The following is an 11148-nucleotide window of genomic DNA, read 5'->3' on the forward strand; positions in this document are numbered from 1 at the left end:
TTTGCTTTTGAATTCAGGATGAGAATCTTCATAAGAAAATACAGGTACAAATTGCTATCAGCTACTGTATCATATGGCATTATTTGAAAGAAAAAAGTATGACCAAAAAAAATAAAATAAGATTCTTTACATCCTTCTTTAATACTACATATTTAATGTTACAAGAACGAAAAACAAACAACGTATTTTATATAAAATAACAGTACAAGCAAGTGCAATGTTGTGCGTATTTATAAATAAAAGTGGGAAACAGAAAACCAACACAATCAATTCAACAAACAGGTAAATTCATGGATTTTTCCTAGTTGATGAAACAGTCAGTAAAGATGTGCAGCCTCCCACTTGAATTGCCTCCAAGCAGAATGTTCCTTTTTGGGTGGAATGCTGTGATGGAGCACACCGTGGTCAGGTGGTCCATGTTACGAAAAGTGTGAAGGAGACGACCGCTCTCGTGATATACCTGAATTCGGCGAGGCCTATCCATGCTGCCAATCACAAAATATTCTTGGAGCTTGGGGTCCCATACTGCACTCAGCTTGGACAGCCACCGACCTGTCTGCATGTTGTGCCTACATAGAAAGATTTTAACAGGGTGTTACAATGATTTAAAAATAAATAAATAATGCAGACATTCAGACATCTAGTCAGAATAAAATACGAATGCCTTTATAAGAGCTAAATGCACACAAAATGTTTGATTTTTGAACTTACTTTGTGTGGGGTCTCAAAGTGTTACATATACTTAGCCAATTTTTGCAGCCCTTTTTACACCATGTAATTCTTTTAATTTTAAAACAAGTCTGACCATCATGACTTTTATAAAGATAAAATGTTTAAAATAATAGCATATATGTAAAAAAAAAAAAAAAAATGCAAATAACAGTAATGTAAAAGTTGATAACATGACACATAACACCCATACTTACGTAATTGAATTTAGTACAGGAGTATTGCCATCCATTTGGGAAGTGTTGAATACTCTAAAACAAATTTGCAAAAAAACAATTTTATTATAAATGTAATACATTTCCAATTCTTCAGGCTCTAGTAGAGTCTACAGAGGATACGCAGTTTGGAGGATGGATGGCTTTTACAATTCTTGGGAGACTATTTTATAGTAAATTGCTTTGTATATTTTAGTACTACAGGTAGTAAGGGAGAAAATACACACAAACACAAAAAAGAATACAAAGCCTATTCAACCCATTCTGGCACATCAATAATGGTCATGGCTATGATTCTCTAGCACCCTCTATTGGTACATTTGCAAGAAGATTTAATACAATCAGATCTAGCAGTGACACTTGTGATTTCTGATCACCTGATCTTGTTGTCCATGCAGGTGGTCAGGACTCTGTTGCCTGTGAGTGGGGAGAAAAAGGCACTGGAGACACTGCGGGTGTGACCGTTGAGTTCACAGACTGCTAGACTGTTCCTTCGCTTTAGATGACGCACGTCATATATATTCACAAAACTTAAAGAAGAAAAAGACAAAAACAATATAGTTCTGTCTGCAGGATATGTTATTTATTCAGCAATTTGTGAAACATTACATTGACCATTATTTGGTGAAAATGAAGTGAAAGTCTAGTTAAAATACCTGCCCTCTGCCACTACAAAGTAATGCTGTTGCACAGGATGGACATGAACACAGCGTATAGGTTTTTCGGCCATGGTATGCAAAGATTCATATTGCCTGCAATCACACAATTCTTTTATAATTTATGATGTATATAAATATATTTCTATGGCAGGGCTCGACATGAAACATGTTCATGTGCTTGTCCTTGTCCTTCAGAGGACCCTGTACAGGGTCGGAAATGACATCGTCATGTATTTACTTTCCACTTTAAATGTCTGTGGAGGAGCTATGATGTCATAGGTGGTACCATTTGAGGTGGTACCATTTGAAAGCTTAGAGTCTCTACTTTCTGGAGATATGCATCACTTTGGCATTTGTTTTACACAAAGTAATGTATTTACACTAAATTACTCTTTAGTGAGATGCGTTATGGTCCTGCTGTTTGGAACTTTGTTGTTTGGAATCTTTGTTTGTAACTATTTTCGCTGCTGAAATAGAACAAAAACACTCACTATTGCATCTAAAATGTAAGTGACAAAATGTTAATTAACTGTTTATGGAACTGTCATATGAAATCACTGTCATTTTCAGTCGTGATGGTATTCAGGAAAACAGCACATTTGGTTGTGTGATATTGTTTAACTGTATCATATGTTATAAATATAAAAACTTCACATTTTGAATCTTTACCGCAATTTCTCTATGTGAGCGGAGCTCATTTTTTTAACTTACATTTCTCCTCGAGATGCACAAGCATCAACAGCGTGTTGTCAATCACCACTTACACTAAATTAATGCAGAATCATTCTTGCATTTTGGTGATTCATTAGTTTTTATCTTGGACAAGCAGACAAGCGTTAATGTCGAGCCCTGTATGAGGTTTTATGTTTAACATTTATGTTGACATTTTGGTCTCACCCAGGAGTTCTACGGTCAACAACTGCAACATCTCCATTCCATTCACCGAGTAGTAAAGTAGAGCAGTCGTTTGACAGAAAGTCAAAACTTTTCAGGCCAGAGGTTGAGCGATACACCTGAGAACAAAACAGTGGTTAAACAAGTGTTGATTGTACATCTTTAATACGGCACCAAGAAACAGGATTAAAAACCAGATATTGGATAAGATGATTTACCAAGGTTTACCATGATTTACATTTGAGGTTTTTTTTGCAAATGACAAATGTATCTTTAAAAATAGAGATTACATTATTTTGTCACTTTTCTCTTGCTTGCTTGTTATGCTCACCAAGGATCCATTTACAATAATAGTATGAAATATTATTGGAATTCAATACAACAGTTTTCTATTAAAAATTAAGATACATTCAAAGTGTGAATCTATTCCTGTGATGTCACATGCCCTTTAAAGGATTAGTTCACTTCAAAATGAAAATTTCCCGATAATTTACTCACCCCCATCTCAACCATGATGTCAAATGTCTTTCTTTCTTTAGTCAAAAAGAAATAACGTTTTTTGGGGAAAACATTCCAGGATTTTTCCAAATTATATAGGAATTTTGGGTTTTCATTAGATGTATGCCAAAATCATCAGTATTAAAACAATAAAAGACCTGAAATATTTCAGTTGGTGTGCAATGAATCTAAAATATATGAAGTTTAATTTTTATCATTACATTATAGAAAATAATGAACTTTATCACAATATGCTAATTTTTTGAGAAGGACCTGTATTTTTGTTGAAAGCGGATGGCTAGGCTTCAAAAAGGCCTCCATTGGCATTCAGTATATTTCCACTCACAAGACCCATGAAGGCACTAAAGACGTCGTAGAAAGTACATCTCACTACAGTGGCTGTACAATCATTTTACAATGAGATGAAAATAGTTATTGTGCGCACAAAAATCAAAATAACGACTTTATCCACGAAGTTAATGACATGAACTCGACGCATGCACGAGAATATGACGCAGCTCCACCATTCAGATCTATGGTTCAGATACATGACCCGGAAGCGAAGAGGAGCGCCGCTATCGTGTGAGTTCACGTCAGAGACCTACACAGAAGACAATAACTTGGCGGATAAAGTCATTATTTTGATTATTTTTTGCGCACAAAAACTATTTTCATCACATTGTAAAATGATTGTACAGCCACTGTAGTGAGATGGATTTTGTAATGTCGTCTTTAGTGCCTTCATGGGTCTTGTGAGTGGAAATATACTGAATGGCAATGGAGGCCTTTTTGAAACCTTTCTCAGCCATCAGCTTTCAACAAAAATATCTTCATTTGTGTTCCGAAGATAAACGAAGGTCTTACGGGTGTCCAACAACATGAGGGTGAGTAATTAATGAAATAATTTTCATTTTGGGTGAATTAACCCTTTAATGGTGCATCTCTAGAAATATCACACAATACATTTGCATACTTAAATAGAATTAAAAATGTAAATGTAACAATTATATTCCTCTTATTGATCCCTCTTCTTTTTGTTTCGGCTGTTCCCTACAGGGGTCGCCACAGTGAATCACCTGCCTCCATCTAGTCTTATCCTCTTCTCTCAGACCGACTACCTTCATGCCCTCCTTCACTACATAAACCTCCTCTTTGGTCTTCCTCTTGACCTCCTGCCTGGCAGCTCTAACCTCAGCATCCTTTTACCGATATATTCACTCTCCCTCCTCTGAACATGTCCAAACCATCTCAACCTGGCCTCGCTAACTTTCTCCAAAACATCTCACATGTGCTGTCCCTCCCTACTTGAATACTACATCTACTTGAAAACCATAAACATTGTTTATTTCATTAGTATATTTGTTCAGTTATATTTATTTGTGCTATTGCTAATTTGTTTATTATTTATTTATGTTAAGCTATTTGTATTTTGTTCCTTGTATAAGTTTTTTAGCCTGTTGATTTTGGTTCATGGTTTTTAGCTACAATAAAAAAAAATTGCAAAAAGACTTAAAAAAAAAAAGTTTATTGACCAGTGTAAACATTTTAAAGACCGGCTATAATTTTCACCTCATCAAACACGGTCTTCTCCAGGTCCATGCTGCGTGCAGAGCCATCATAACTGACTGTGATGAGATTGCAAGGGTGAGATGAGAAAGCCATGCTGGTAATTGCACGAAAGTGGGGTTCAAAGCAGAGCACACCATCATCACCCCATTTGGCATCCTTAGGGAAACACAGTTAACATTGTCACTTAACCACATTCAACCCCACTTATCCCACTATCCAACTTTCACAAACATCTCTCCCTTTTATCACCCCAGTATACGGTTTTCTCACTGGCTTCCAGAGTCCCAGGTGGCCCAACTTGTCTCCTGCTGCCATGAGCAAGCTAGAAGCGGAGGGGTGAAAAGCTGCTGAACAGACCCGATCTTTCACAACTTTCACCACACAACCTTCATCGATAGACAATTTCTTGAGCACTTCTTGGTACCTGAAAAAAAATGTTAATAAGTTTTAAAAATATGATAGTCTCATCGTGTAAATTGCTACAAGATTAACCTTATCTGAAACTGACAGAACAGACACCAAAATTACATGAATAGATGAACACTCTTTTTGACGTTACTCACGATTTCAAATCCAATGCTTCTGCATCTTGTTTTAATGGGACCTATAAAATATATAAAACATGCAGATTTTGGATTAATCCGTAGTGTTTCCCCTAAAATGTATTCACAGCGGCACAGAGCCAAAAAAAATAATAATAATCAGCAACGTCATCTTGAAATTGTTTCCTGAAATTCTTGACTAAGTTAAGTGCATGAAATCCTCTCTTAGCCTTTCATTATTCAGGACATGTAGGACATAAGGTTAGGCTAAGTTTCAGGCGATTACAAGCCCAAAGATAAGTCTGCAGCCCATATGTTCTGAACATTATGGCTACATTGTTTGGGTATCCGATGGATGGGGTCTTGCTCTGCCACAATTTATGGTACCATCGTCCACTTGTACGTTACACAATAAATATTTATAGGCCTAGTGATGATAAAAAAATATTAATATTTCACCCCGATGCTGTTTTTATGCCTTGAATGGGTTGTTAAGCTTGAGCAATTCCTCCGATCCAAAGCCTGCTTTGACACATTGACTAATGTGTTTAACATGCATCCTCCTATCCTATATTAAATACATTCTCTTATGAGTAGAAAGAGGTGTTCTGATAACCTCCACATTCTCTGATGGTGAAACGAACGGTTGCTAAGGCGCACTTCAAGAGTAGGTCAGCTACGTTAATATTGAGGAAGGTCTGTAGTTGAATAAGGTTAAGATAGCTATGGCTTTGACACCTTGTAACCCCAAAGAGTCTTCGAGATCTTCTATGAAAAGCCCAGAAAAATTAAGTGCTAACAGATTGGGTGTTGTCTTTGCCATGAAGATAAAATATTTAATAAATTGTAAATAATATTTTTCTGGGTTGTGCCATTTAATTTCCCCCCTATAAATTTATATCAATAATGTAAATGAAAGCTGAAAATTAACACAAAAGAAAAACATGAATAATCCTGTCTAAAATTATAAAATTATGGTTTCTGTTTGTAACCAGTTCAAGGTATGGGGTGCAATAATCATGCCTTGAATCTGGTGATGGTATGTCATATTTGTGTCTCAAAAATGTCCATTTCTAGCCGCAAAACTTGCCACAAGTCATGGTTTAAGTTTTTTTTAAATTATTCTTCCGGAGGTGCATGCCCTCAAACAATTCTAATGGGAAACACTGATACGTGATGCACAAGTAACTGGAATATGACCAATTTATATAGGAGTGTTCCTGTGTTAACACTGACCTCATTCCAGAGATTTAATAAATCTTCAGGTACCCTGACATCATCATCCTGGTTGATTGGATTCAGTGGTATTGGTCCAGGGGCTTTTTTAACTTTTACTTTTCCCCCCTGAAATAACACACATTGCTTTAATTTCATATACAATTATTTCAGTGTTTTGTCAAAATTGTGTTGAAATTTAACATTAACACTTTAAATTAAGATGCATGTCAGTTGCTTACAGGCTCTTTGGCTGAAGGAGGGGTCATTTCTAAAGCAACAGTTTTCTGAGGACCCTTATGCTGTAACCGCAGTGACTTGCGAACAGGGAGCATCTCTGTTTCTGTTTTTTCCCTGAAGTAAATTATTTCTTTAGTTAGTGAGACAGTGGAGTTTTTTAAATCTTATTATTTATTATACATTAGTGACATTTTGAAAAGTTACTATAAATACTTTTTCAGGCCTTTCTGAGTAGGTTTTGGCTTAGGTCTCAGAGCTTCAGAAATCTGCAAACAAGTACCAATGTACTAAGTAAAAGGCATAAAGTCAAGAAAGTTTAATGTATACAAACAGACAAATTATTAACAAATGACTCTCCTTCCTCCCTACAAAGTTTTACCTGCGGCAACTTCAGGGAGTTGAGGAAGGCCTGGTTCTGTCTGATATTCTCCAGTCGCTCCAGCTCATATTCAGACAAACCCTCACGATAACCCTGTTTTTAAGATGACAAAGAAAAGGTGGATTTTACCATTCAGATAGAAAGTCGACAATTTGGCGGTAAACGTTAATGTAACGTTAGTGTTTTTACTTACTGGGAGAAATTCATTATCATTGTTTGCTCTTGTCTCCTGAACATTTTCTTCTTCCTCACTGTAATTTTTCTAAGATAACATATGCAATAGTCGATATATATACATATTCACAAACGCAATTAGTGCTTAAATGTAACATAAGGCACGTCGTTACCTTTCTCTTGACTCCCTTTCTGGTGTTTTTCACCTCGGACCTAACGTTAAATGTCAGACATTTTGGGGATACACTTTTTTTCTTTTCTTGCTTTTGTTTCTCTTTGATTCGTCGGGAAGTCCGACGCACTGGTTTGTCCATTCCAGGGTTCTCTGGAGGCGGTGTCCTCTACTAAAAATGATAAATTTTACATTCAGAACACAATCCTGCTTTAACGACCAGCATGTGTCTGCGCCGGTTTCTTACAGGGGGCGCTATAACAGCATTCATTGGACTGCAGGAGTTTCTAAACGAAAACTATATAACAGTACTGACAGAATCGGTTTGAATTTGTCCATCACAGTGCTTAAGTTTATTTTCATCCAAATATAATAGACTTTGCTTTGTTCACTGCCTCAGCTATAAATAATCCAAATAACGGTTAAATCGCTATAATTTACTCTGTCGTAATTTAGGTATGATAGCGGAACTAAAGTTAAAAAAGTGTAATTAGGCCATATAGTTGTGAATCAAACGTCAATTACGCATTCGAGCTAAACACAGGGTGAATAAATTGACAATAAATAAACTATACATGAACGTATGCAGATAATGCCAATAAACCTGACATGCCGAATATTTATCAGTCAGCATGCAAGTGCTTTATTTCTATAAATTCTGGAAGTGAGAAACGTTTAGTAAGGCAGCGAACCTCACCTGTAAACGTTGCATCGTCTTTAAACTTATTTCAATTTTATCCGAATCCATATATCTATGCAAGGGTGAGGTTATTCAACACACTTCCTTTGAATCACGCTGTTATGAAAACTCCCGCGTTACTGATTGGTTTTGTAACTGTCCCCGCCCCTTGTTATGACACTGAAAGACTGCAAGTTTATTTGCTAATCTCGGAAGACCCGTGTACCCACACCATCTTAATATTTATCATCTGGGAGGTGCTTTTGATGCGCAATGACATTCCATGTTGGGTTCTTTGCTTGCTTCTATAAACCTATATGCACGTGAGTGCAGTAAACGAGGACGGCATAATACAATTAAAGAATTACACATATACATTTATAATTTAAAGCTAATGATTTATACATTAGGCCTATTTCAGTATTGCTTTACGTTCTTTGATATATATATATATATATATATATATATATATATATATATATATATATATATATATATATATATATATATATATATATATATATACAAAAATACATTTGTACATTTACCAGCAATAACTCACAAATAGGCCTACTGTTTGTTTTTTCAAACAGTAAAATTAAATTAAATAACCTTTCTTAAATTAACCTATAATCAATGCCCATTAAATAAATAAATAGTAATTTATAGATAAATTAAAATAATCTAAAAACTAAAACTGTAACCTAATTGTAATTTTTCATCAAGCCAAGAACATTTACTGTTGCTATAGCCTACTAAAATACTAGGCCTATTCTTATATTTCTGCCATATAAAGACATTGGCTGCATCTGAACTTACATAGTTACTTTCTTGAGTAGGTCGGCCTATACTTATTTTGAATAAGTACTTTATAAGCACACAAAAAAGTACACCCTATATATACAGTATGAATGTGTGAATGAAATCCAGATATACTACATGTTGTCATTATCAAGCATCAGTTGTGTCGCTTCACCAACATTCACAAATCCTCTAGGCTGGGGACTCATAGACTCCATTATAAATCCAGCCGATCTGCCAGCGATTTGATTTCGCCCTGTAGCTCAGGCTGGAAACCTGTACATATTTCTATCCTGTTTCTATCCTGCTTCTGTTACAAATTTGTGTGGACCAATCACAAACTGGCTTATCCACCTGGTGCGCTATTGGAGGGTTTAACACAGGAGAAGGCGAAGATCGTTGGTCTGATTGGTTGAAGGACAATCCAATTGCGTAGAGTCATTTGAGCCTGGTCTGATTAGTTAAAGGACTATCCAATTGCGTACAGTCATTTGAACTATGCCCGTTGATCATACCTTGTGCAGTAAAAATATAGAGCAAACTCCCCAGACCATTGTTCAATTTTAGAAGATTGAGCTTGTTCTAGTGATCATATCATGGTATAGTAAAGTGTCCCAATATATGTGATGGCATACTCAGTTACCGGGTACGTGCCTAGTGCCTACTCTTTTATGAATAGTGTGAATTCAGACATACTTCTTTTGCTGAATTTGGAACTGCGCCTACTTCTATACTACTTTTATCATATCTTTCTATGACAGAAATAGGCCTAGTAGAAGTGTATGCTGTGTGGCTCCGAATTCACAAAGTCTTTGTAGAAATAGTAGTATGCTAGGATACTGTTCCATATGTCTCTTCAGTCCGGATGAGCGAGAAGTGTCTTGCTGGACCCTGGGCCTGCGGTGGACATCCAACCCGGCCCACATCCACGTGTGATGTCAGAGAAACCACACCCATGTCCAATTACATCACATTCTCAATAACTTTGAAACTGGATAAAGCACCAAGAACACTTAACCCCTTACACCTAATTTGTTTTCATTTTCTACTTATATTTCTCTTTTTATGAGCCAGTATAGGGAAGTGTCTCCCTCTAGTGGCTGAAAAGTTCAGTTGTACAAACGCATAAAGCAGCAAGGTCATAGGCTACATATTAGATCTACTATATAACTATACTAAGCTGTCCATTACACTTGTATTTGAAGGAATCTTAGGAAAGGCAGAAAATAATCTTGTATCTGCCTACTTAAATTATGAATATTTTAATAATTTTCCAAACCAATGGTGCTGGTTGCTTTGTTTGTCAGGATGTGAAGTTGATAATCCTGTTTCTCAGAATTAAACCACATTTCATATTTAAATTCTATTAAAACACGGAATAAGTCCAAGGCAATAAAAAGAAAGAAAAGACATTCAGCTTGAAAAGAAATGCAATCTTTTTTCTTTTCTTTTTTTGCAGTTGTTTTTTTGCTTAGGGTTATTTTTTTCACAACTTCTCATGTTTCATCTTGAGAGTAAGGGGCCGGTCTGACTTTGCTCTTTCATATGAAACTGCTGTATCAGGCAGAATATACTCACCTGGAAATAAAGCAAGGAATATGTGTACTTTACATTTGAATTCTTAAACATTTGTGAGTGTGACGATGGAAATATAAAGCTGTTCTTAATGTAAGTTGTTGAAAAACATATAATAACCTCTACTATTTTACAGTAAAGAATAAAGTAGCCTACATTTAAAATGACATTTAGTTATGTATTTTGAACAAAGCTTAATATCGCAGTGTATATCAATATGTATGTCCAATAACATTACAAGCAAAATGTCGAACGTGTTAAATTGCATTTTTTTAAATGCTCAAGGTTAAATTGAAAATGTAATTCCTCAATGCTCTACACACAAAAAATACACCCATACAACATGCAAAGCATCAAACATCATGCAAAAGCAAACACTTCACTAAGATTTTTTTTTTACTTTTCTAAAAAAAATACTCTACACACAAATATAAAATGATTGGCCACATACACACCAACATACACATAGATGTGAATAATGTAAAACACTACTCTCTTGTGTCTTTTGCTTGTTCAAAGTGCAGGAGTTTGCCATGACTCATAGCACTTGCACCTACAAATAGTATGCACAACTGATGAATTTTACACAGTTATGGAACTGAACTGAATCAACAATGAAATGACTTTAACAGAATAATGGCACTATTGACTTGTTTGAGCTGCTTTACAGCATCTGAATTTGAATTTGTTACTATTGTGAAACTTTTTTGAAAACAAACAAAGTCGACTTTCTGACGTATATGGGTATGTGTGTGTACAGTAAGTGTATAAGATATATGTTCATATACAAATAAATATATACACATG

At 35.6% G+C, this 11148-nt stretch overlaps 1 protein-coding gene across 3 annotated transcripts; it reads right to left on the reverse strand.

Moving 5' to 3' along the window:
- Positions 1–213: 213 nt before the first annotated feature.
- Positions 214–8126, reverse strand: wdr76 (WD repeat domain 76). 3 transcript variants are annotated; one of them, XM_067442022.1, is made up of 15 exons: positions 7984–8126; positions 7288–7458; positions 7134–7202; positions 6941–7033; positions 6775–6848; positions 6564–6675; positions 6343–6450; positions 5128–5168; positions 4835–4988; positions 4565–4720; positions 2501–2616; positions 1601–1696; positions 1322–1474; positions 927–980; positions 214–569 (listed from the first exon to the last, which is right to left on the reverse strand). In XM_067442022.1, exons 2-15 carry the CDS (start codon positions 7426–7428, stop codon positions 302–304), a joined length of 1635 nt encoding a protein of 544 aa, XP_067298123.1. In that variant the 5' UTR covers positions 7429–7458; positions 7984–8126; the 3' UTR covers positions 214–301. The 3 variants fall into 3 exon arrangements, with proteins under 3 accessions (XP_067298123.1, XP_067298106.1, XP_067298115.1); XM_067442005.1 differs by having other exon boundaries at positions 7288–7455; positions 7984–8106; XM_067442014.1 differs by having other exon boundaries at positions 6775–6827; positions 7288–7455; positions 7984–8105.
- Positions 8127–11148: the final 3022 nt, after the last annotated feature.

Source organism: Pseudorasbora parva, chromosome 1 (assembly GCF_024679245.1).
Source record: "Pseudorasbora parva isolate DD20220531a chromosome 1, ASM2467924v1, whole genome shotgun sequence".
Lineage (NCBI taxonomy): Eukaryota > Metazoa > Chordata > Actinopteri > Cypriniformes > Gobionidae > Pseudorasbora > Pseudorasbora parva.

What these genes read in the sequence shown, in the direction of transcription:
- wdr76 (XM_067442005.1), bottom strand. Translation starts at nt 8,034, where the DNA reads ATGGATTCGGATAAAATTGAAATAAGTTTAAAGACGATGCAACGTTTA. An exon ending in ACTCAGAAAGGCCTGAAAAA is followed by an intron (nt 6,676 to 6,774) that starts GTATTTATAGTA and finishes AATTTACTTCAG; the next exon opens with GGAAAAAACAGAAACAGAGA. An exon ending in TTTGTAGTGGCAGAGGGCAG is followed by an intron (nt 1,475 to 1,600) that starts GTATTTTAACTA and finishes TTCTTCTTTAAG; the next exon opens with TTTTGTGAATATATATGACG.